Raw genomic sequence first — 25,680 nt, 5'->3', positions numbered from 1 at the left:
CATTCTATTGGATTCTTATTATATTATTATATATTATTATTGTATTATGAACAATCGTTGCAGGCAAGACCCCCTGCATTTCATTGTATACTTGTATGCCGTGACAAATAAAACTCTTGACTTGACTTGAAGTCGGTTATGCTTAGAGTTTATCTTTAGAGCAGGGCGATAGACCACCAGCCCTGATTCCAAACTCTAAGCATAACTGATTTGAAAGAGGGCCTAAGCATAACCAGTTCGAAACAGGGCGGACATTAATACAATTTTCAATCAATCAATCAGGATTCTCCGTCGCTGCAGCTGGACCCTATTGTGCTGACTCGCTGTCATTCCCCGCCAAGTCGATAGGTGGCGCTGCGCCTTCCTCCGCGCTTGAGGAAGAATCATCACGGTCTTCCTTTCCGTCGACGAAGTAGTTCTGGTGTTGCGTAGTGACTGCTTTCATAACGCTAGTCGTGTTTTCATCTTTCAGCAATGTTGTCATTGAATAATTTACGGATTATCATCAGCTCATATCATGGTCTTCAACATTCAAATAGGATACTGACAAACCGACAATGCTTATCCAAAGCTGCTTCGTATGCGACACAGGGCAAGTGTATTGTCACCTTCTGCAGGGACGACATGAGGCACAGTAGTACAAACTTGAGACCACTGCCGACGAGAGGGGTGACTTACCAGACGAACAATGTCCATTTATTTAGGACTTTCTGTACGGGACGCGTGAAACTCAACTGTTGGAACTGCAAACAATCACTTGAGGAAACACCCACATTCTTCTGCATGTCTTGTAAAGCAGTCCAACCGCCAGATGATAGGGTATCATACTTCCAGATTATGGATTGGTGAGTAACATCTGGTGTGGTGTTATTATGCATTATGACGTAGGTGGGCTCTACATTGTGACTTGTACGATCTATTTTTCTTACACAGTACTTCTTGTATGTCATAAATGTCTTGATGAATTGAAAATGGAGGACCCTAAACAAAACGAAAGTATTTCTCTGGTCTGCTTCCTCTTAGCAGTTGTTTGTATTGAGCCGTACTGTATTGTATCCATTCTGCAATCTGTTAATAAAGTTTTCAATCAATCAAAACTGTAATTTCATGTTGACATTTACTGCTTTTTACAGTAAGGAGACATTTACACTGGACACACTGAAGCTTCAGAAGAGATACTTGCAACTCCAGCGGTCTCTTCATCCAGACAATTTCACCCAGAAAACTGTGGTATGGAGGCCGTTCTGATGACAGGGAATCAGACTAGATTGTTTGATCAAAGGGTCACTTGCCTTCACCAAAAAACAATACAATAATGATTTATTTTGCACATAATCACACACGCATTCCAGAAACTGTAAATGGCTTTGCACACATTCATTTAGTTTGACAGTTATTGAGAGTAAATTAGTTTGATTATGGCCACCAGTGATATCCTTGGGTCAGAATATATCAAAAGAAGAAAATATTACATCAGGTGATCATGCTTCTGAGAAACATGACACCTACTTTGGAGTTCCACAAGGGAGCTAGAAAACAATTTATGTTTACATAGCTATGCAGATACACAATTGTACATCTCTGCTGAACCAAATTATCCTACAGCTATTAACTCCATTCTGTCTGTCTCTTAGCAATAAACAAACGGATGACCAACAACTTTCTAAAATTAAATTAGGACAAAACTGAAAACCTACTATCTGGCCCTATAACGAAAAGAGAAATGCTGCTGAGCAATATAGGGCAATTTACTCCATGGATTAAACCCGAAGTTACCATAGACTCAGACCTAAGCTTTACGGCACACATCAACTAGGTGACAGAAACATAATTCTTCCACCTTATAAACATAGCTAAAGTATGACTATTTATAAATCAAAAGGACACAGAAAAACTGAACCATGCCGTTATCGTTATCTCAAGTCGTCTTGACTACTGTAATGCACTTCTTACCGGCCCCCCGAAAAACACTATAGACTCCCAACTCATTAAAAACTCTGCAGCTTGGCTATTAACTAGAACCTCTGCACTGGCTTCCAGTAACATTTATAATTCTATTGTCAACTATGTGCCACCAAGAACATTAAGGTCATCTACTACTGGTTTATTGAAGGTTCCCAGCCAAAAGAATACCTGGAATGCAGCCTTTGCAAATTATGCACCAAAGCTATGGAACACTCTACCTAGACTTTAGGGAGGCTAGATCACTAAACATTTTCTAAAGTAAGCTAAAAACGTACCTCTTCACCTCAGCCTTTTAATACTCTGCTGCTTGGACTCATTGCATCCAGACTGATTGTTGTACTGTAGATGAGAACTATTGTATTGCACTGCATTATTGCACAATTTTTTTCTGTCTATTTTATAAAAACTATATGTAAATGAGAGCTATTTTACTACACTGCTTTAGTGCTTTTATTCTGTCTACACTTTTTGCATTGCTCTTATTCTGTCTACTTTATACTACTGTTATGTCTGTACTTCATGCATTGCTTTTATATTGAAACCTGCTAATAGTCTTTTATAGATTTTAAAGTCAGAAACAATAAGTGTGGAAAGGCGAAAGTGTGCTTTTCATGCTGTCAGAAATATATTACAATTGCAATTCTTGTATGAACGGTGCTATAAACAAATAAAGTTGATTGTTATTATTATTATGGTTATTATGTCATCAAGGACATTGAATTCTTGTCACACTCCTACGCGGAGCTGTCTCTACACCTGTACGTCACAGCCTACCTCTGCCCAAGAGAGTATGCATCTGCAACCAAATTAGCTTGCAAGAAAATGTGGCTATAACTTTGAATTGGGTGTGTACAGAGTGTCACAAATAACCAAATATTAAGCTTGTTTGAATATGTATGCAGTTATGTTATCAGAAACAGACTGGAAACAATACCTTTATGGCTGCATTCATCATCGTTTCCATAGTGAATACACATGGCTGCCCAGACACAGTGAAATTAGATTATTAAACTTTTCACCAACTAATCTTTGGTTCTTATTTATAAAAGACTAAACATATGGGGGGAACAATACATTTTTTTTTGATCCACTTTTTCTCCCATTTTCTATATTTTTCTCCCATCCCAATTTCGTATCATCCAATTCAACCCTCCCCTGTCACGAACGCTGTTTCTTGCCTCCCACAAGCCGGCTGCAATGTGGACTAAGTCATACATAGCACAAGTCCCCTCCGGTACTTGAGGTAACAGCAGTCACATCTTTTCACCTGCGCAGCTTGATCTCTCAGTGGCGAGGAGTAACGCATGGGAGGCTCACGCTGCCCCCGACACTTCCTGATTCTACTGCGCAGGCGCACCAACCGACCTGTAGGAGTCGCTGTCCACAACGCCCGATCCCCACCCATCAGTTTCCCACCCCCTAATACGGCCAATGTGTATTAGTATGAACGACCAGCTAAACTGAAAGCAATGTGGAGCGCTGGGCTCGAACAGGCAAGCCCAGCGTCTCCGTCATTCGTGGCGAGCGCCTTGCCCACTACGCCACGTAGCCGCCCGGGGGAACAATAATTATTTATCCAATATGTTCAGGGTAAATAATGTGTAGGTAGCACCGGCTAGATTACTTCCTCTCTGGGCAGAGATGTTGGACAGTGGAACGCAAATGGATGTTGTCCAACTCTCTACGTAGGAGAACGAATCCTTGTGTTGTGTTAATTACAGCTCCATGAAATTATAGCAGCAATACCCTGACTTATAGGGTCTGCTACCTTTATCATTTCATTGAGCTGTAATTAACACAACATAAGGATTCAATGTCCCTGATGACATCACTGGTGGCCATATTCAAACTACTCTGAATAACTGTCAAACTAAATGAATGTGTGCAAATCTATTTAGAGTTTTTGGATGTGTGAGATTATGTGCAAGATGAATCGGCATTGTTGTTTTAAAGTTAGGCTAACTAACAAAGATGGTGGCTATAAGAATAGGCTCTCACGGGCGGCTGGGTAGCGCAGCAGACTAAGCGCCTGCCTACCACCGCAGAGACACTGGTGTCAGCGGTACCTCCGGCTTGGTCGGTCGTCCGGGAAGCCGGTGGGGTATGTATCCTGGTCGTTGTAAACAGCGACTCCTACAGGTCGGTCGGGGCGCCTGCTCAGCGAGGAAGGGATCTGGGAGAGGTAGTGTGATCCTCCCACGCGTTACACTCCCCCAGTGAGAGTCCTCGCTGTCGGGTGAAAAGAAGCGGCTGGTGACTCCACATGTATCGGAGGAGACATGTGATAGGCCGGCAAGTGGGGAAAAATGCGCGCAACGACCAGGAAGGGAATTGGCATAACGACTAAATTGGGATGGGAGAAAAATACAGAAAAAGGGGGGAGAAAAAGTAGAAAAAAAAAGAAACTCAAAAACATCTAACAATGGGGGGGATGTTATATCTGAACTTATATCTGGCAAGACATACCGCTATCTGTTTCAACAGACTATGCTAAAGCTTGGGCCTATACAATGGGGTATCAACAATGACAATACATTTAGTCATTTAGCTGATGCTTTTATCCAAAGTGACTTACAAGTTCTGTACGACAAGTCGTCAGGAAGGGTACAACTCTCAGCTGAGTAACAATGTTCATCAAAGTGTTGAGTGGTACAGTGTAGGTTAGTATATTAGGACAAGTGCACGACAGTAAGGTTAGTTAGGGTTATTATTTTTTTCACACAATCACAACTGTTGACACTTTTGTCTTTGTGCCAAAATATGCTTTTGCCCGCCATTCTAAATTGTAATATCAAAGAAATACTATTTTAATGGAAATAATTTTGGCTTGCCATGTGATGATAAATGTATTTGTAAACATTTTAAACAAAATATATGCACAAATGAACCCCAAATTGCATACAAGTTCAAGTTTGCTTTTATTTGTCACGTATAAAGTACATGTACATTACAGTGAACTGCTTGGTTCTGTATGAGCCCCATGCTAATGTGCTTCGTACAGTAAAAACAAGTAAGTAAAAGAGGAATAAAGTCCCAACACTATACAAATATACAATATAAACTAAAGTACAACCTAAGTACAATGAAGTAAAAATGCAGACAATGAGGTACAAAAAGAAAAATGCAAAATTCATACATTTATATGAAAATGTGGGTTTATTTGTGTATTTCCAACTCCACTGCAGAGCCTATTAGTCTGAAAGGAAGTGAATATTCATGTCAATAAATCATCAAGGTGCTTTGATTTATTATGCACTTTCACTGTTAGTCTAATAATTCCAGTGCTTCCCACATGCTATTTGTGATGGTGGCAAGCTGGGATGGGCAAGGTAGGCACAGTCACACACTGTAAACGACTGTTAACATGTCACCGATTCCATATGATGGATCTATTTTGAGCGGACCTGTCTGATTGTGGTTGGCAATATGCCACCAATAAATATATGAATGGAAAAAACATAGATGTTTCTTACATCAATGGCAAACATTGGGTATTCTGGGTATTTTCTGTGACTGTAAAAGGTTTGTTTTTCAGATTTATATTTGATTAGGAAATTCACAGAAAGCTTATTTTATGAGTACAAAGTAAACACTTTAATAACGTAAACATTCTACAAGAACCCACGTTTATTTCCCGTTGCGATGTTTGCTAATTCAATAGTTAGTACACTTGGGGTCCAAACTGTTCCCTAGCAACAGAATTCCATCCTACGTTTCATATACGATCCAATAAATCCCGGTTCAGGGCTTTAATATAATTAGTGCAGTCTTAATTTTAATTGTCATTGTGTTGATATTAAAGGTTGTGCATGGGTGGGAAAGCACAACTCGAAATATTGCAATCATCACGTGACGGGCAAGCCGTTATAATCCTTCAACGTGGAGTCCCCTTCACATCCTCCCAACCTGTCCCATTATTGTTCCGACTGTGCCATTGTTTAAATAATCAGCACCTCTGGCCATGTTGTTAATTGGTCATCTTCTACCCTCAGGGGTTCGTCAACACGAATAGAAAAGTCATTACTTAAACAGGGACAGCGGGCGATGCCTAACAGCGCTGGATGTTATTACAGAAACGGATCCATGTGATGGGGCCACAGGCCGCCGCTTGAGAGTTGAGAGACGATTGATTTTCACGAGAGCTGACAGGATTTTGACAGACGCAACATGTTCTCGATCCACCAAAACCATCTCTGAGCTATTTTCTCTCGGTTCTCACCTCATTTCCCCCACATAGCCACGGTGTCCCACTCGCACCTGCGTCCCTTGATGGATCCCAAACGGCTACGCTATGAAAAGAGTGGCGGGATCTGTCGCAAATGTAATTATCGACACCATCAAGGATTTGAGCCTTTTGCAAAACGATCCCACGTTTGAGACATGTTCAAAGACAACATGCTGCAAATTGGAATTGCCGTGTGTGAAATAACTTGGACACATAATCCCCCCATGCCTTTTCTCAACGTTGGTGAAGGTTTAATAGGCACGTCTAGGTGCTGTGAAATGCTCTTCATAAAGATACACTCTGTAATATTTACCATCGTTTAGGATGCGACTGTGTATCTGTTTTGTAATAATAACACATATTTGAATGGATGAGCCCACACAGTCCTCACTCTGACAGGCCACCAATAAGGAATATGTAGACTCAACCATTAAACAATGTGGTTGAGTCTACATGGCCCTCATTCCAAATTATTGAAAATCCTAGTCCACCTTTTTATTTAAAAAAGGGGGGAAATAAGTCATTCTCATTTAAACGTGTATCTTTACAATGATGATGATCTTGCTTTTGCTAATGACTTTTCTTGTGGATTGTTCTCATAACTGGGATGAGTGTTTGATTGCAAAGTAAACAGCATCTGCCTCAACACTGTGCCTTTGTAGATGGAACAGGAGCATTCAGCGAACCACTCTGCTCTGGTGAACAGGGCCTACAGGACTCTGCAGAAGCCGCTGAGCCGTGGTCTGTACATGGTGAGTCTGAACTCAGCCCTGGTGTATAATGAACTCATGGACTCAGCCCTGGTGTATAATGAACTCATGGACTCAGCCCTGGTGTATAATGTACGCTATGTTTTCATTAGGGATGTAGCGGTATACCGCTTTAATGTATACAGCGGTATCCAGCAAACCTTCCCTTTCCCTGTAATACTGTGCCCACGGTACAATGCGTATATGTACGGTGCCATGCGCCACTACAATGAAGGGTTACTTATCCACAGCTCTGCTCGTGACAGTCAGGGAAAAATAAATTAAACATCACACTTCAAATTGCAAACAGTTGATTTTGTGATTTAATATACATTATTAAACTGCACTACATTACAAGATTGTTGTGTGTATTTTCCGTCTTTAATGCAAAACAAATGATCCGATGTTGCGCTGCAGGGCGTCGCACGTTTCAGTTCAGTAAAACAACATCTTTCTTTAAACCTGGCAAACCACTTTGAACTATGCTGTTATATTAAAATACTGTTTTAATTATGCTCTTAAAATTTATAAAATGTCTTATCTATTCTGTTTTTACCTGGCAACATCTGGTGAAACACATTGACCAATATTCACGCGGCGGCCATTTTGCTCTCATGTCACGCTCGCGCCGGGAAACATGCTCTCGTGTCACCACCCAAGGTGGGAAAAGGGTGGAAAGGAATCCCAACCTGAGCATGACATAATAGCAAAATTGCTGCCGTGTGAACATGGTGAATCAGAATGTTAGTTGAGTGGTTTGTGTTCTCAGCTGGAGCTGAAGGGGCTGCTCATCGAGGAGGGAACCGACTCTGCAGCTGATCCCCAGTTCCTGATGGACCTGATGGAGATCAACGAGGCGGTGGTCGAGGCTCGGACCCAGGAGGAGGCCAGCGAGATCGGCCAGGCGACGAGAGGTCTGAACACATGCCGTTACATTTGTGTGTATATGCAGGCTATATAATGCATTATTAGTAGGCGTTTTAGGTCTAAATGGGGGATATTCCACACATTTTAAGAAGCCTATCTGATTTAAAAAAAAATTGTAGTCTATTCTTTTACATAGTGTTTTAGTTTTTAGATGCAAAGCTCCTCATGTACCGTGATGTCACTCACTCACTCACTCACTCACTCACTCACTCACTCACTCACTCACTCACTCACTCACTCACGCACTCACTCACTCACTCACGCACTCACTCACAATTTCTCAAAAGAAATATAAGTCCTTCCACTGTATGTATTTCTACATGAAACTGTGAAATAGTTTGGAAGATGCTACATAGGATCTTTCAGAGAAATTGTCGGGGAAAAACGTGATTTCCATGTGCTGGTTTCTGGCTGTATATGTGCCGCTACGCTTTGCTCGCTTCATATCGCAGCCGGGCAAACGAACACGACTTAATAATTTACTTTATATCTCTCGGGCAACGCTGTGTTACTCGTTCAAAAGTATTTTATAATACCTAAACATAGAATCCGGGCCACTTATTTTTCAAACACTTACCCCGTAGTTGTTGAAATGGTCCAAATGATCAAACGTTCAAAGGAGAGTGTTTGTGTTTACTGGGCGCTGCCATGATGAATAACAAACCTTCGAATCAAGATGTCAGCCCAGAGTAAACAGAGGCTCTTGAAGTTTCAACAATTTCAGGTTAAGTGTTTGACAAATACGTGACCTGGGCCCTCATTTATCAATGGTGCGTACGCACAGATATGTGCGTAACCCGTGCGTACGATCATTTCTAAGCAAAGTGTGGGACTTATCAATTTGATTGTGTGCTTGACTTTGTGCGTATATTTACGCACAGCTCCGACTGTATGTGCGTACCTGGCGCCCGGTGGTAGAATATGAATATTGCAACGCGGAAATAAGCTTCTGTGCATTAGTTTCAACACTGGCGTGTTCAACTTCTGTATGACCCGTAATTCATTATAGTTCATTGTAAAATAGCGACAGTAGTGTAATTATTGTCAAACCCTATAAATATAGCATTTGGAATAGGTCTTTCTTTCCGAATGAATGCAGCATGGTTTATATATAGGGTTATCGGAATATACGGGGTGCACTGACTGCGCTCGCGGGCAATTGTTTTCAGAGATAGCAGATAGGAATGAATTAATGAATGAGGAGCAGTCTAATTGCCGAGAGAACATAATTATTAACTAGAGTCCGCTATACCCGAGACACCTCCTCCTTCATTTGTACCGCAATTTGAGACCGGAATTGGAGCGTGGAACAAAACGCACAAATGCCATCCCCAATGCCATGCACATTCAAGTCAGTCTCCACCCGGCACGGTCCATCGTGATATTGGAGATGGATCGAGCAGTAGACTGTTACTGTACCACCCATGTAGCTGTCAAAGCTCCATCACAAATGCAGTTATGTGAATAGAAAGGGATTCCACTCAGTGATGCACATTTGCCTGATACATGTCGTTGCTGCCTGGAGGAAGGCGATGCTGCATGTTTTCAATTCATTAAATAAAACTGATACTTTCTGCAAGGGTTTACTGACTGTCATACAAATAATCAACCAACTACATACAGTAACTTTTCAGTGCACGTTTTTATTTACATTGTGACAACAGCCTTGTGAGCTCCTGCACACAGACATGATGGAATTCATGTTCAAGTTTGTATTGATCACATATAGGCAGGCTACACATGTAGGCTACATGGAAGTGAGATTCATTGTTCTTGTATATGCTCTCGTATTATTATTTATATAGGCTACCTAATACCGACATCAAAATAGATTGTATGCCTCTACAAATCATATGCAGGTAGAAAATTGAGAACTTTAATCCCTGGGTATTTGTAACTGAGGGGTACAATTCCCTGACTGTATTGATAAGTATGGTATCATTAAACCACTACCGCTTTATGTACTTTAATTACTGGCCATACAGTACACGATATATGAATATGATGAACACTTCCCACAATGAAATCGGTTCCAGTCAAAGGTATTAATCAAGTATTTAATGGAGCAAAAGGTACATAGGATACTTTACATTATTCTTTGAATGCACTTGTAAGGCAAAGGAGTATGCGTAGGCAAATCAATAACGAATGTCCATTCTCTGGTTACGCAGGAGGTAATTATACAACCTGAATCTTAGGGAATTATATCTATGGTGCACTAGTAATATAGCGGAGGATACTGGAAGGGGTTCCCACTGGTTGTAAGCCAGCAGGGGGGGTAGAAGATCTGTCGGTAGTAGGACGTCTGGTCAACGATGACTAGGGAGACTTCAGGTACAGAAGTCGGTGCAGTAGCCTCTTGATCCACAGACGAATACAGCTTGGTTCTCTTGTAGACTGTAGCTCTACAGGGAAGAAAGCTAGGCGGCCTCAGGCTCTCTGAGCGCCGACTCGACTTGACTCCTCTCGGGGTAAATCCAACACGTGCAGCGTTGGCTGGTTCTCCGCTCCATAAATCACCGGACCAAAGCAAATATATTCCAGCCGCAAAGGGCTATGTAGTCGTCGGGTAGATTAATCCAGTGTACATGTCCATACGGCTCTCGCCTAGATCTCCTCGGGTGAAAGCGCCATGCGGTCGGCCCAGCCTGGATAAGAACTCTAGCTAATACGAGAAAGCGTTGGAGATGCTGGTCACTGTAGAATTCTAACCGCACAATACACTATACACAAATAGACTATTAAAGACTCAATAGAAATATGTCGCACTCGACGGTATAGCGCCAAACTCTGACAATTCAGTTATTAATTCGCACGCGGTCTCGATGCTCTATTCTGAGGCCAAACAGGCCATACTTCACCGCACGTTGTATCGTGGGTGAGGCTTCAACTTATCGGTAACATGCTAAGGAAGGTAAGGGTACGGAGGTGAGGGGCTAAGGGGCTTCTACATTCACCTGCGCCGTATTTATACGCACGGTACACAAACTAGTTCCACTCTCATTTCTGTCGCGTATCCCTGGGCAAGGGCGGGCATGTCCAGACACATCTTGACGGTGACTTTGAACCTGGCTCCGGAGGCCGGTCCCTGGCGCCGGTGGACCGCTGTCCAATAGGAGAATGAACTATTATGGTCTGGGCTAAAGGGATATTCCGTGTATATGTACAAGGAATATACAGGGGATATCAAACGATATACAAATACTATGCAATATATATCAATAAATAAATAAATATATATATTCGGTTTAATCTGATCCTTTGTAACAGCCGCCCCCTAATTAGTCCCACCTAATTAGCTAAGCAGAGACAGATTAACCGCACTGTCCACTACTCAATGTCTGTTGTGAGGGGTCGGGCAGTTCACAAAGTCATGGGTCATGGTCGTCATTAAGCGAGTCGGGGAGCCTTGGCGACTCTATCAGCCTCGCCACGGGTCGGTTGTATGTCCGCCCTTGGCCGAGCACTTCTGCCACTCTGACCTTTCCGTCGGCACCAGTGGTCACTTTGCTTACGCGGCCGGCCGGCCACGCAGCTCGGGGTAGTGACTGGTCTATGGTCATGACGATTGGACGGGATGAAGGGGGGCTTAGGAGGAAGCGGGCCTGAGACTGCTTTGATCTGTGCTTGGCTGTGCCTCCTCCTCCTCCGTCTGTTTCTCTTGTTTGCTCTGTACCCCGTCTGGTCAAGGAGTCGCTTGGGGTGCTGGGTTCGAGGTCAGCTACGTCTGAAGCGCAGCTGAGGGGGGTGGAGTTCCGAACTCCCTCTGGTGCCCACGGTTCTCTCACGGGCCTCTCGCTTAATGTCAATAGCCTCTGCTGTACGAGGGAGTGGCCGGTGTCGCTCGCCTTTGTGTGTAGGCAGCGTGTAGACGTGGGTGGACTGCCAAGTCCGTAGAGGGGGCCCTGGAGCGTCCATCCCAGTCGGGTCTGAACCGCGACTGGGCATCCTTTGGGTCCGATGTGGGCCGCCTCAATTGGGAGAATGAGGTCCGCGTGGTCGGAGCCGATGAGCAGGGTCGGTGTGGCGCCGTCGTTAAGCGGTATAGGTAGTTGACGTAGGTGCACATACTTCTCCATCAGCTGTGGGATGGGGTAGGTGTACTGGGACAGGCCTATGTCGTGGCTGGTGAAGACGTTGGTTATATTATACTGCTTCTCGGGCTGGTCCACCGCTGCTATCTTGAAGGAGACCTTTTCACCTTTTATGGTCTTCTGGTCCCTTCTGATTGTGCGTATGGTCATGGTATCTTTGACACCCCGCAGGCCCAACTGGGCTGCTGCGGAAGCGAGGAGGAGAGTCTTTTCAGACCCATCGTCCAGGACGGCGTAAGTGTCCAGGACCTTGTCCTCGTAGCTCAGGAGCACTCTGACCACTTTGAGGAGCACTCGGGGGGTCCCGCTATGCTGGTCAATGTGGAGCACTCCTGTTGGTGGTGACATAGAATCTATATGGTGCGAGTCGCACCGCGACTCCCAGTGTCTGCTGTAGCAGTCGGGACACCAGGGAGCGGTCTGGTGGAACTCTGGTGCTGGTGCCACCGCCTCGGCATGGTACATTACCGCGACGGGCCCACTCTGTTGTCCTGGCTGACGCCTGTTGATGTCATGCAGGACCTCCAAGTGGGTGCCACCGCACCTGCTGCACTTCTTTTTCAAGCGGCACTCAGCTGCTAGGTGGCTGCGCGCGCAGCGGAAGCAGCGGCGGTGGTCCTTGACCCACTGACTCACATCATCCGTGGTCAGCTTCTTGAAATCTTCGCACTGATACAGCCTATGTTCTCCCTCACAGTACTGGCACTCAATCTTCCACTGGTCCTCTTTCGTCGAGGGGGTACTGTGGTTCTTGCTGCTCGGTACTGATTCTGATTGGTGCATGACGGTCACCAATCTGCGGCCATCGTTTGCTCCCCTAGGTCCCTCTCTGGAGCTTGGTGTGCTCCGCATGAACGTATCCAACCGTAGGCTGTTGACTTCTCTCGCCAGGAAGTCGGCTAGGTCTAGGAGGGATGGCTCGGGACCGTTAGGATCACGGTGGTCTCTTTGCCGCCTGAAGCGCTCTTGTCGGGCGGGCGGAAGCTTCTCTAAAATCCTCTCGACATTAGAGTTCGCGTACAGTTCGTGCATACCCTTTTCTCTTTGCGCCCCCAGCATCCCTACCAGGGATTGTACCTTGATAGCCAGGTCATCTAGTGAGCGATTGTCTGTGGCTGGGGGTAGGCGGTCAATATGCCTTATCTCTTGTATTACGTAGTCCCATATGCGTCCATATCTTTGGTCGAGTGCTGCTAGGGCCGCGGTGTATGGGGTAGTAGAGGTGGCATAGGCCAGCGCTATATTGTGCGCTCGGGGCACCTTGAGGTGCTTCAGTAGGATAGCATATTTGTACGGTTCATCAACTACATCGGACATCATTGTCTCTAAGCACATTCGTAGCTCTGTGTACTGTGCTCTGTTCTCGTGTGTGAAGTCCGGGAACGTCGGTGTGCCAAGGTACGATGCCATGGATGACTGGCACATCGGTGAGCGTTGGGGGAGAGGCCTCCTGGGCGAGTCTCCTCTTGCGTGTCGTCTTGGGCTGGTGCTTGGTGGGTACCGAAGGTCGGGTACCCAGGTACTGTTCCTCGGGGCTGACGGTGCGCCAAACTCACCCGTGAGTTGAGTCGGGGGTTTGTAGCGCAGGGCCTCGGGGCTGACGTCTGGGCTGTACTGGACCTCCTGGTCCAGAGTACGTTGCTGCTGGTCGGGGCTGTACTGGGCCTCCTGGTCCAGAGCACGTTGCTGCTGGTCGGCTTGACATTCCTCCTCTTCCTCTTCATCTTCCTCTGCTAGGACCTGGAGTCTTTTGTTCAGTCTCTCGGCGTGGTCCGGTTCTTCCCGGTTGCTGGGTCTCGTATGGACCGGCCAGGGAGGGGGCTCGGAGACGTGGACAGGATCCTCCTGTTGGCGGGGTCCCGGGTCGCTTGGTCGGGTAGGGGAATGTGTCCTAGACCCTTGTCGTGACGATCTCTGGGAGCTCCGTGCGGAGTGAGGGGGTGTCGCCATGGCAACCAGTTTGTCCATCAGCTCCGCCTGCAGCCGGTCGCGCTCTGCCTCGCGCTGGGCATGGGCTGCGTCGCGCTGCGCATTGGCGCTGGCCTGGGCAGCGTCGCGCTGTGCATTGGCGGCGTTGCGCTGGGCATTGGCGCTGGCATGGGCGGCGTGGAGCTGTGCATTTGCGACATCGCGCTGTGCATTGGCGGCGGCGTGCTGTGCATCGGCGCGGCTTCTTTCAATGTTCTCTTCCGTCTGAAGGCGTCTGGTCTCCAGTCTTATGCGGTCGTCTTCACTCCTTTGTTGCGCCTGGAAGCGCTCTCGCTCGGTTGCAGAATGTTCGCGTTCACGGAGGGCTTGCACTTGGAGTTGCGCGTGAAGGCGCTCTCGTTCATATGCAGCTTGTTCGCGCTCGCTCGTCTGTTGCGCTTGGAGTCGATCGCGTTCACCCTGAAGTCGATCGCGTTCGGTAGAGGCTGCCAGGGTGGCGATGAGTGCCTGTGCCAGCATCTTGTCCGCCTCGCTGGGGGAAGACGCCGGTCGAGGCGATCGGCTCCCGGCAGTACTCGTTGGAGATCCGTTCTCCTGTCGCGTACCGAGGAGATCCATCTCCTGGGTGCGCGTCTCTTCTTGTGGTGGGTCGGGTTCCGTCCCGGGAGGGCTTTCTTTATCCTGGAGCTCTCCGGGGACTACTTCTTCGGTCTTGGCGGGGGGTAAAGTCGTGTCAGGTCCCTCCTGGTCCCTACCGTGAGCTTGGTCAGTTACGTTAGAACCCACTAGGGCCTCTATTGGCGGGGTAGCCTGGGTGATAGGGTCGGACATAATTTTACTATCTACTTTTTCCGCGTTTACCGTCTGTAGAAGGCTAGGTAGTATATTGGCAACGTAATCCTCTAAGTACTGAGGTGTCTGCCGTCTACGCTGCGGGCAATCTACTTTAGGAGAACCGTTTTGTGGAGTGTTCATCATAGGCCATGTCAATATTAATACCACTATATTAATATTACGCTAATTATTCTCCGGCTCGAAGGACCAATTGTAACTGAGGGGTACAATTCCCTGACTGTATTGATAAGTATGGTATCATTAAACCACTACCGCTTTATGTACTTTAATTACTGGCCATACAGTACACGATATATGAATATGATGAACACTTCCCACAATGAAATCGGTTCCAGTCAAAGGTATTAATCAAGTATTTAATGGAGCAAAAGGTACATAGGATACTTTACATTATTCTTTGAATGCACTTGTAAGGCAAAGGAGTATGCGTAGGCAAATCAATAACGAATGTCCATTCTCTGGTTACGCAGGAGGTAATTATACAACCTGAATCTTAGGGAATTATATCTATGGTGCACTAGTAATATAGCGGAGGATACTGGAAGGGGTTCCCACTGGTTGTAAGCCAGCAGGGGGGGTAGAAGATCTGTCGGTAGTAGGACGTCTGGTCAACGATGACTAGGGAGACTTCAGGTACAGAAGTCGGTGCAGTAGCCTCTTGATCCACAGACGAATACAGCTTGGTTCTCTTGTAGACTGTAGCTCTACAGGGAAGAAAGCTAGGCGGCCTCAGGCTCTCTGAGCGCCGACTCGACTTGACTCCTCTCGGGGTAAATCCAACATGTGCAGCGTTGGCTGGTTCTCCGCTCCATAAATCACCGGACCAAAGCAAATATATTCCAGCCGCAAAGGGCTATGTAGTCGTCGGGTAGATTAATCCAGTGTACATGTCCATACGGCTCTCGCCTAGATCTCCTCGGGTGAAAGCGCCATGCGGTCGGCCCAGCCTGGATAAGAACTCTAGCTAATACGAGAAAGCGTTGGAGATGCTGGTCACTGTAGAATTCTAACCGCACGATACACTATACACAAATAGACTATTAAAGACTCAATAGAAATATGTCGCACTCGACGGTATAGCGCCAAATTCTGACAATTCAGTTATTAATTCGCACGCGGTCTCGATGCTCTATTCTGAGGCCAAACAGGCCATACTTCACCGCACGTTGTATCGTGGGTGAGGCTTCAACTTATCGGTAACATGCTAAGGAAGGTAAGGGTACGGAGGTGAGGGGCTAAGGGGCTTCTACATTCACCTGCGCCGTATTTATACGCACGGTACACAAACTAGTTCCACTCTCATTTCTGTCGCGTATCCCTGGGCAAGGGCGGGCATGTCCAGACACATCTTGACGGTGACTTTGAACCTGGCTCCGGAGGCCGGTCCCTGGCGCCGGTGGACCGCTGTCCAATAGGAGAATGAACTATTATGGTCTGGGCTAAAGGGATATTCCGTGTATATGTACAAGGAATATACAGGGGATATCAAACGATATACAAATACTATGCAATATATATCAATAAATAAATATATATATTCGGTTTAATCTGATCCTTTGTAACAGTATTAATCGAACGAAACGAAGAAAAGGCAGGATATTCCAGCATGGTTATTAATGACACCAATGGCAAACAGTGGTTAACGGTCTTTATTAGTGTTTGCGCTGCACAGGCAGCAATGGTCTTTAGGAAGTTAATAGATATCATATCCATACCCCAATCACCAGCAAATTAATTTTAATTATATTCATAGGACCTATCTTACACCTAGGAAGCTATTTGCTATGGGACTGGTAACCGACTCTCGGTGCACTTTGTGCTCTCAAAGGGCCGCTGGCACTTATATGCATATGTATTGGGATTGCCCACCAGTGGCCCGCTTCTGGAGGTCAATAACGGACAAACTTTCAGATTTGTGTGGCTTAACTATCCCATTCACAGCTGTTACGCTTCTCCTGAACGATATAACGACACTACCCGCGTCCGTACAACTAAAAAGGGTTGTCCTAGCGGGCGTCACAGCAGCGAAGAAGCTAATAGCATTGAGATGGAAGGAGCCTGAGAAGCTCACAGTGATTAACTGGTCCCTAACACTGTTGGATGTGATTTATCTTGAGATATCCACGGCGCGGGTGATTGGTGTTGGGCAGGCTGGTATTGACCTGTGGTTTGCAACAGCTGAGAAGGTCAGGACCGCCGTGTGCGGCTGAGCGGGGTTGAGGTGCTTGTTCGGGGGAGTCCGGCGGTCTCGTGGGAGGGGGAGGAGGAAATGTCTTGTCTGTCTTGTCTTTTGTCTTGTCCTTCTTAACTTTAACTGGGGGAATTTTATTGGGGGGGAGCTATTTTGCTATTTCTTCACTGTTTGGGCACTTTTGCACGGTTCCTGTGAGTCTATGGAACACTCTGTAGGTTTTTGTTTTTCGAAAAGGTTCATTGTTTTGTATTTCTGGTCGGGTACTCAGGGGCAGCGTTTTTTCTACCTCAGGATCTTAAGCCGTTTTGAGGCTGGGCTCCAACCACTGTGTGGCCTGGTGACAATTGCCACATTGTTATGCAGCTGGGAATCTCTGACATCACTGATATGCACGTTTTGAGATGACTCAGATTGGTGAGGGTGAGGGTTGTGAGGGGAATTGGAAGAGTGCGCCAATATGAGAATTAGAGACATAAGTCTTATTGATATAGAGCCACACGGCCGGGAAACGGTACTGAATACTGGGAAAGGCCAATTGTAAGATAGTACCCCTTTAAATTAAAATGTTGTACTCTGTTTTTATAAATTGTTATTTCTTTTATTATTATTGCTCTGTTATCTCCCTGTGAAGTTTGTGTATTGTTATTATGGTTATTGTATTGTGTTGTCTTGTTTTCATGTTAAGAAAAAATTTGATAAAAAATTAGGCCAATATTGCGGTCTGGTGGGCCGTGGTGGAAAAACTAAAAGAACACATATGACTCTGGAAAGTACTGAAAGTACTGGATAAGGTATTATATTGATGGCTCACGTTGGGGTCCTGGGGCGAGAGGGGGGGGGGGGGGGGGAGATAGAGCGAATATTCATGTATGTTGATGGTTATGGTGTTTTTGTATTTTTAATTTTGTTTTGTTTATTATTTTTCATTCAATATTGGTCCTCCTATGTATATTTTCTGACCCCCTTCTGATCTGGGTCTGGTGATCGTGGGCTCTGGCTGGGGTGGGCCGCGGTTCGGGGTCTCTGCGGGTCGAGGCGCTAAAGAGGCGTGGTGCTTTGGCTCGCGGGGGGGCCGGGCTGTGGGTCCTCCGGGACTGTGGCTTGCGGTTGCTGGACCTGGAGGTGGAGGGGGCTCGGTAAGCACTTTTTATAGTAAAGATTTTATTTTGTTATCCTTTTTCTTTGTGACAACTTGTATTGACTGGTTGTGTATCCGATATATAATAGGTCTAATTTATTGTCTAGTCATTGTTGTGTTAGTTTGTGTTCTTGGATGTCTGTTATGTAATATTGTCATTATTATGTGTTGTTTCTTGTTTGAAAATATGAAAATGAAAAGATTTGGTAAAAAAAAAAAGTATCATATCCATAATCCGACATCACCGTACGTGTACATGTCTGTCTGTCAGCCTGTCGCGTATTTCTCCCATAACACGCTTCGCTCGGCTTAGTCCACTTTTCCACATTTCATGGGGGTGTTCCATTACCGTATATGGTTAATTACGGGCGGTGCTATATGCAAATACTTAAAATCGTGCACGAGCGTGGAGCGTAGAACAAATGGTATTTATCAACACAGAGTGTGCGTAGAACCTGTGTACGCACGTGTGATAAATCCCGATTTTTCTGTACGTACACACATTCTAAATTCTGTGTTTAACACATCCTGCGCCAAAAACGTCGTACAACGTGTTTCAAGTTCATGCTAATTCTGCCAATCCACGGCGTACGACGTTATTGAGATCATATTTCATTTTTTCGCCATGTTATTCATATTTCCCTCACGGAGCCTGGTCTGATGCAGTGTGAGCCGGCACAACTCTGCAACGCTTCAATACTGCCCCCTGGTGGATGATCGGCGAGTTGCCAAACCGGAAATGGACGAGTCGATCTCGGTGCGTCTCCGAAATGTGTCCGGCCACTCGCATATTGTTGCGGGACTGTAGACGCACGTCTGTGTGTAGCTATCGCTGCCATAACGCAATAATCGATACGATTTGGCCATGTATTATGATCAGTGATGCCACAGATTACTTGTAAAAGTAATCCGATTACTGATTACTGATTACTCCTTTAAAAAGTAATCCAAGTTACTTTACTGATTACTTGATTATCAGAGTAACTTAGTTACTTTGAAAGTAACTAGGTTACGAAGTCGTCGTCGTTCCCCCAACAGTTTTTTTTAAACGCTTTATTGAAAGTGCATAAATTGTTTTTAACTTGTTTCTCTGCACATAACGTAAATTGTTAAACTAGTGCTTCAGCTTCTGTACCATCAAGTATGGTAAAGCAACAGTCTATGATGCTCACAGCATTAGAGCAGCCAGCCAGTGGTTTTACAAAACCAGTGTATCCATTCACATCTAACAAATGCAGGCTGAACTATTCAATTATATCAACTGTAACTATTAAATTGTTTTTATAAATGTCTCTCTATAAACATACAATCAGTCTCTCTTTAACATGTAAATTAACTGTAAATCTGGCAAATAAGAGCTTTTGCTCTGCCACCATCAAATATACATTAATCAATAGGGAAAGAAACAATCTCTCTCTTTTGCTGTTTGGCTGGCCTCCGAGTCCTCCTGTACCTAGTCGAAGCGTCGGCTAGTGTTGTGATTCCAGATGCTTTCAATGCAATTGGATGTGCTGTTTTTAGCGGTAGACAGTATTTTGACTGAGGCTACGTTTAGACGAGCGTTTTGGGGTGGAAGTCTGAACAGAAACCGCAAAAGTCTTCTTGCGGTTTCACTTCGTTTAGACAAGCGTTTTGGGGTGGAATTCTCAGACGAATGCAGACGAGGCTGTAACAACGGAGCCCTGCTGTCACACGATTGGCGCATATGTCACATGACGTGCTGTGAAGACCCGCCCTACTCTGCCTCTGATTCGCAGACTGTGGATGGGGAATGTGATTGGGCCAAAGCAGAGTCACTCACAGACAGAGAGTCCAGTCACGCCGCGGGACACATTCTTGTGTAACCCTTTCACTGCCACACCACGTCACTCCCAAATAAGAAAAACAGCTCAAAATTTATTTTTGACTGTCGAAAACGAAATAAAATACTGCATTCCGCCTGCATTATGAATTTATGATGAGATAGTAACGAAATAGTAACGCACAGCCACTTGGACAAGTAACTGCAATCAGATTACTGGCTTTTAAAGATTAACGCGTTAGATTACTATTTTCGGGGAAAAGTAATCAGATTACAATAACGCGTTACTTAGTAACGCGTTACCGGCATCACTGATTATGATTATACAAACCGGAAATGGATTTAGGCGATCACTGTCAAATAAGTGGGATCTTTATCCTCCAGTCTCATCGTCGAACGGTAAGAGGACACTGACGTTACTTTCAGCCTGTTTGTTTATTATTATCCATGCAAACTGCTCTGATCAATATATCACCCATACTACATAAAGCATTTAACGACAGGGGAGCTCCAGTAGCTCACCGCGTACCTCGAACGCTATTTCGGCGTCAGGGACAACCGTGCGCGTCACGGATCTGGGGTAGCGAGTTCGACTCCCGGACAAGCCGTACTTTCTCAGTGTCTTTCCCCCCATCTATACCCCCATTCAACCTGTTTCTGTCGGTCATACTTGACCAGGAAAAAGCGATAAACGCGAAAAAGAACCAGCTGACTGGTCAAAGTTTAAAAAAAAAAAAAGCATTTAACGACGATCACGGAATTATAAACGACCCCCCCCCCCCCCTCCGTTCATCCGCGCATGATCAGTCATAACGTTTAGGATCATGTACAGTTGAAATTTTTAATATAGCGTGGATCGGCAACAAACGGCATTTGATAATCTATATATGCGTTTATGCCTATATCTCACGTTCTAGGAATTACTGCAGAACGATAAAAACATATTTATATTCTAGGCGGTATTTTCGTATTAATGTATGAATGAAAAAGTAAAACGTTCCTACATCCTGAACGATAGATAATCGATGTTGAATGGGCCATAGTAATGTCAATATAGCAATACAATTAAAAAAGTTATAGCCCTGCAAAGAAGGTGAACATCTCCATAGACTTACAGTGCTGGCAGAGAATGGTATATGCTCAAATTGCGTGGCAGGGAATGTGTTAAGAACGAAAATAGAACACTTTCTAAGCATTGTTGATAAATGAGGGCCCTGGACTTTATGTTTAGGTAATATACGTTTTTGTTTTCCTTCGGTCATGGCGTGCATTATCAGGGTCTTTGGTGGGGATGTGGTGTGGGGTGTTTGGGGGACTGGCTGTTCCGGGGGGGTTCACATGCTTTCGAGCAACACTGTACTTATTGTACTTATTTTATGCCTATTATGTCTGCACGTTCTACATTGCACTACTTTTTTGTCTTTTATACCTATTCACGTGTCTGCATTTTATACATTGTTTTTATTCTGTCGACTGTATGCTGATTTTATGCCTATATTAATTTTGTGCTACTTGCTGTGGGGCACTTTTGGCTGCGGCCCATGTGTGAAGGGTGCTATATAGATAAAGTTGTTATTATTATTATTATTATTATTATTATTATTATTATTATTATTATTATTATTATTATTATTATTATTATTATTATTATTATTATTATTATTATTATTATTATTATATTGTAAAAAATGTATGCAAGTCTCGACGACATTGAAAATGAGGGTGACCTCAATTGTCCTTTTCGAGAATAAATAAAGGTTTGCATGAATGAATGAATAAATGTTTCATGAGTAAGTAAAACGCAATAATCGATACGATTTGGCCATGTATTATGATCAGTGATGCCACAGATTACTTGTAAAAGTAATCCGATTACTGATTACTGATTACTCCTTTAAAAAGTAATCCAAGTTACTTTACTGATTACTTGATTATCAGAGTAACTTAGTTACTTTGAAAGTAACTAGGTTACGAAGTCGTCGTCGTTCCCCCAACAGTTTTTTTTAAACGCTTTATTGAAAGTGCATAAATTGTTTTTAACTTGTTTCTCTGCACATAACGTAAATTGTTAAACTAGTGCTTCAGCTTCTGTACCATCAAGTATGGTAAAGCAACAGTCTATGATGCTCACAGCATTAGAGCAGCCAGCCAGTGGTTTTACAAAACCAGTGTATCCATTCACATCTAACAAATGCAGGCTGAACTATTCAATTATATCAACTGTAACTATTAAATTGTTTTTTATAAATGTCTCTCTATAAACATACAATCAGTCTCTCTTTAACATGTAAATTAACTGTAAATCTGGCAAATAAGAGCTTTTGCTCTGCCACCATCAAATATACATTAATCAATAGGGAAAGAAACAATCTCTCTCTTTTGCTGTTTGGCTGGCCTCCGAGTCCTCCTGTACCTAGTCGAAGCGTCGGCTAGTGTTGTGATTCCAGATGCTTTCAATGCAATTGGATGTGCTGTTTTTAGCGGTAGACAGTATTTTGACTGAGGCTACGTTTAGACGAGCGTTTTGGGGTGGAAGTCTGAACAGAAACCGCAAAAGTCTTCTTGCGGTTTCACTTCGTTTAGACAAGCATTTTGGGGTGGAATTCTCAGACGAATGCAGACGAGGCTGTAACAACGGAGCCCTGCTGTCACACGATTGGCGCATATGTCACATGACGTGCTGTGAAGACCCGCCCTACTCTGCCTCTGATTCGCAGACTGTGGATGGGGAATGTGATTGGGCCAAAGCAGAGTCACTCACAGACAGAGAGTCCAGTCACGCCGCGGGACACATTCTTGTGTAACCCTTTCACTGCCACACCACGTCACTCCCAAATAAGAAAAACAGCTCAAAATTTATTTTTGACTGTCGAAAACGAAATAAAATACTGCATTCCGCCTGCATTATGAATTTATGATGAGATAGTAACGAAATAGTAACGCACAGCCACTTGGACAAGTAACTGCAATCAGATTACTGGCTTTTAAAGATTAACGCGTTAGATTACTATTTTCGGGGAAAAGTAATCAGATTACAATAACGCGTTACTTAGTAACGCGTTACCGGCATCACTGATTATGATTATACAAACCGGAAATGGATTTAGGCGATCACTGTCAAATAAGTGGGATCTTTATCCTCCAGTCTCATCGTCGAACGGTAAGAGGACACTGACGTTACTTTCAGCCTGTTTGTTTATTATTATCCATGCAAACTGCTCTGATCAATATATCACCCATACTACATAAAGCATTTAACGACAGGGGAGCTCCAGTAGCTCACCGCGTACCTCGAACGCTATTTCGGCGTCGGGGATAACCGTGCGCGTCACGGATCTGGGGTAGCGAGTTCGACTCCCGGACAAGCCGTACTTTCTCAGAGTGTCTTTCCCCCCATCTATACCCCCATTCAACCTGTTTCTGTCGGTCATACTTGACCAGGAAAAAGCGATAAACGCGAAAAAGAACCAGCTGACTGGTCAAAGTTTAAAAAAAAAGAAAGCATTTAACGACGATCACGGAATTATAAACGACCCCCCCCCCCCCCTCCGTTCATCCGCGCATGATCAGTCATAACGTTTAGGATCATGTACAGTTGAAATTTTTAATATAGCGTGGATCGGCAACAAACGGCATTTGATAATCTATATATGCGTTTATGCCTATATCTCACGTTCTAGGAATTACTGCAGAAAACGATAAAAACATATTTATATTCTAGGCGGTATTTTCGTATTAATGTATGAATGAAAAAGTAAAACGTTCCTACATCCTGAACGATAGATAATCGATGTTGAATGGGCCATAGTAATGTCAATATAGCAATACAATTAAAAAAGTTATAGCCCTGCAAAGAAGGTGAACATCTCCATAGACTTACAGTGCTGGCAGAGAATGGTATATGCTCAAATTGCGTGGCAGGGAATGTGTTAAGAACGAAAATAGAACACTTTCTAAGCATTGTTGATAAATGAGGGCCCTCGACTTTATGTTTAGGTAATATACGTTTTTGTTTTCCTTCGGTCATGGCGTGCATTATCAGGGTCTTTGGTGGGGATGTGGTGTGGGGTGTTTGGGGGACTGGCTGTTCCGGGGGGGTTCACATGCTTTCGAGCAACACTGTACTTATTGTACTTATTTTATGCCTATTATGTCTGCACGTTCTACATTGCACTACTTTTTTGTCTTTTATACCTATTCACGTGTCTGCATTTTATACATTGTTTTTATTCTGTCGACTGTATGCTGATTTTATGCCTATATTAATTTTGTGCTACTTGCTGTGGGGCACTTTTGGCTGCGGCCCATGTGTGAAGGGTGCTATATAGATAAAGTTGTTATTATTATTATTATTATTATTATTATTATTATTATTATTATTATTATTATTATTATTATTATTATTATTATTATTATTATTATTATTATTATTATTATTATTATTATTATTATTATTATTATTATTATTATTATTATTATTATTATTATTATTATTATTATTATTATTATTATTATTATTATTATATTGTAAAAAATGTATGCAAGTCTCGACGACATTGAAAATGAGGGTGACCTCAATTGTCCTTTTCGAGAATAAATAAAGGTTTGCATGAATGAATGAATAAATGTTTCATGAGTAAGTAAAATAAAATGACATGACATACCATCACCCGGGGAGATAAAAAGTTAATTTCAGTCTGTTTATTTTCTCAGCTGTGATATGAAGCAAGCATAGCATAGCGGTACATATACAGCATTACAGCCGGGAACCAGCTAGATTTCCATTAATAAATGCTAATAATTTCTTCCATATCTCAAAAACATTAAATGTATGTTTTTGATGGGCTGAAATGACAACAATTTTAACCAAAAATAGACCTTTTATCATTCATTAAATCTAAAGAAGTGAATATCACAAATTGACAATAAGTCACAATATGCAGGCGTTATTTTAGTTAATATATTACCCAGCCCTGACTTGGTGACTTGACTTATTGTTGTTGTTTTTGTAGTTGTTGTAGTTGTATCAAGCCCCTCTGCCTGTAAACAACATGCATCATTAACCTCCCCCCCTCTCTCTCTCTCTCTCTCTCTCTCTCTCTCCTCGTTTCAGTCAAACTGCAAGAATTAACGGAGCTAATAGATGCCGCCCTACAGAAAGGTACCATCACTCCGAATATCTGTACTGAAGCTTCCCGTCTCGTTCTTCAGTGACTCGTGTGACTGATCTTCTTTTTGAACACGTCTGTCTTCTCCAGGAGAGCTGCAAGCTGCTAAAGCGCTGCTCGCCCAGATGAAATACTTTGCCAACATCGAGGAGAAGGTGAAGGAGAAACTGTCGGAGCTCATGTGATGCCTTTCTTTCCCCTCCCGGCGCTCTTCTGACATCCCTGTTTGGAAAGTTGCACCGGAACTTCTATTGTACATTTTAACGGTGCATACTTTCAAGTTTTGAGAATTAATAAATGCTTATTATGTCTGCAACATATCCCAATTTAATTTAAGCTTATTTGTACATACACGGCTACATTAAAGAAAAATAAAGAATGGTACTTGTTTTTTAATGAATCGTGGAGCGTTTCTCAGATTTCTCTCTTGAGACACACATGATACTCACGTGCAGTCAGACCTCATCACTGAATATGACACAGATCTGTAATTGCTTTGGATTAAACCGCTGCCTGGAACGTTTACATGGTTATGCTGCTTATCGGGTCAGTGTTTGGTCACGTGGGCCTCATTCTCACAGGCAATGCCACAAGCTACCTGTAGGGGGAGACATAACACCTTGACAACACGCAGA

The 25,680-nt window shown here is 43.9% G+C and overlaps 1 protein-coding gene across 1 annotated transcript; it reads left to right on the top strand.

Moving 5' to 3' along the window:
• The first annotated feature begins 437 nt into the window (after window positions 1–437).
• hscb (HscB mitochondrial iron-sulfur cluster cochaperone) lies at window positions 438–25,416 on the top strand. Its single transcript, XM_084307317.1, has 6 exons — window positions 438–845; window positions 1,134–1,230; window positions 6,853–6,942; window positions 7,709–7,853; window positions 24,991–25,038; window positions 25,136–25,416. The coding sequence occupies exons 1-6, from the start codon at window positions 475–477 to the stop codon at window positions 25,228–25,230; spliced, it is 846 nt and encodes a 281-aa protein (XP_084163443.1). The 5' UTR covers window positions 438–474; the 3' UTR covers window positions 25,231–25,416.
• The last annotated feature ends 264 nt before the right edge of the window (window positions 25,417–25,680 follow it).

Source organism: Notolepis coatsorum (genome assembly GCF_963971535.1).
Source record: "Notolepis coatsorum genome assembly, chromosome: 2".
NCBI lineage: Eukaryota > Metazoa > Chordata > Actinopteri > Aulopiformes > Paralepididae > Notolepis > Notolepis coatsorum.
The sequence above is the reverse complement of the archived record's forward strand: the minus strand, read 5'-3'. Positions and strand labels throughout refer to the sequence as shown.

Bases quoted from the DNA above. Each gene is read 5' to 3' on its own strand.
- hscb (XM_084307317.1), top strand. From the start codon at position 475: ATGTTGTCATTGAATAATTTACGGATTATCATCAGCTCATATCATGGT. The intron at 7,854-24,990 runs GTCTGAACACAT...TCCTCGTTTCAG, and splicing joins GATCGGCCAGGCGACGAGAG to TCAAACTGCAAGAATTAACG. The intron at 25,039-25,135 runs GTACCATCACTC...TGTCTTCTCCAG, and splicing joins AGATGCCGCCCTACAGAAAG to GAGAGCTGCAAGCTGCTAAA.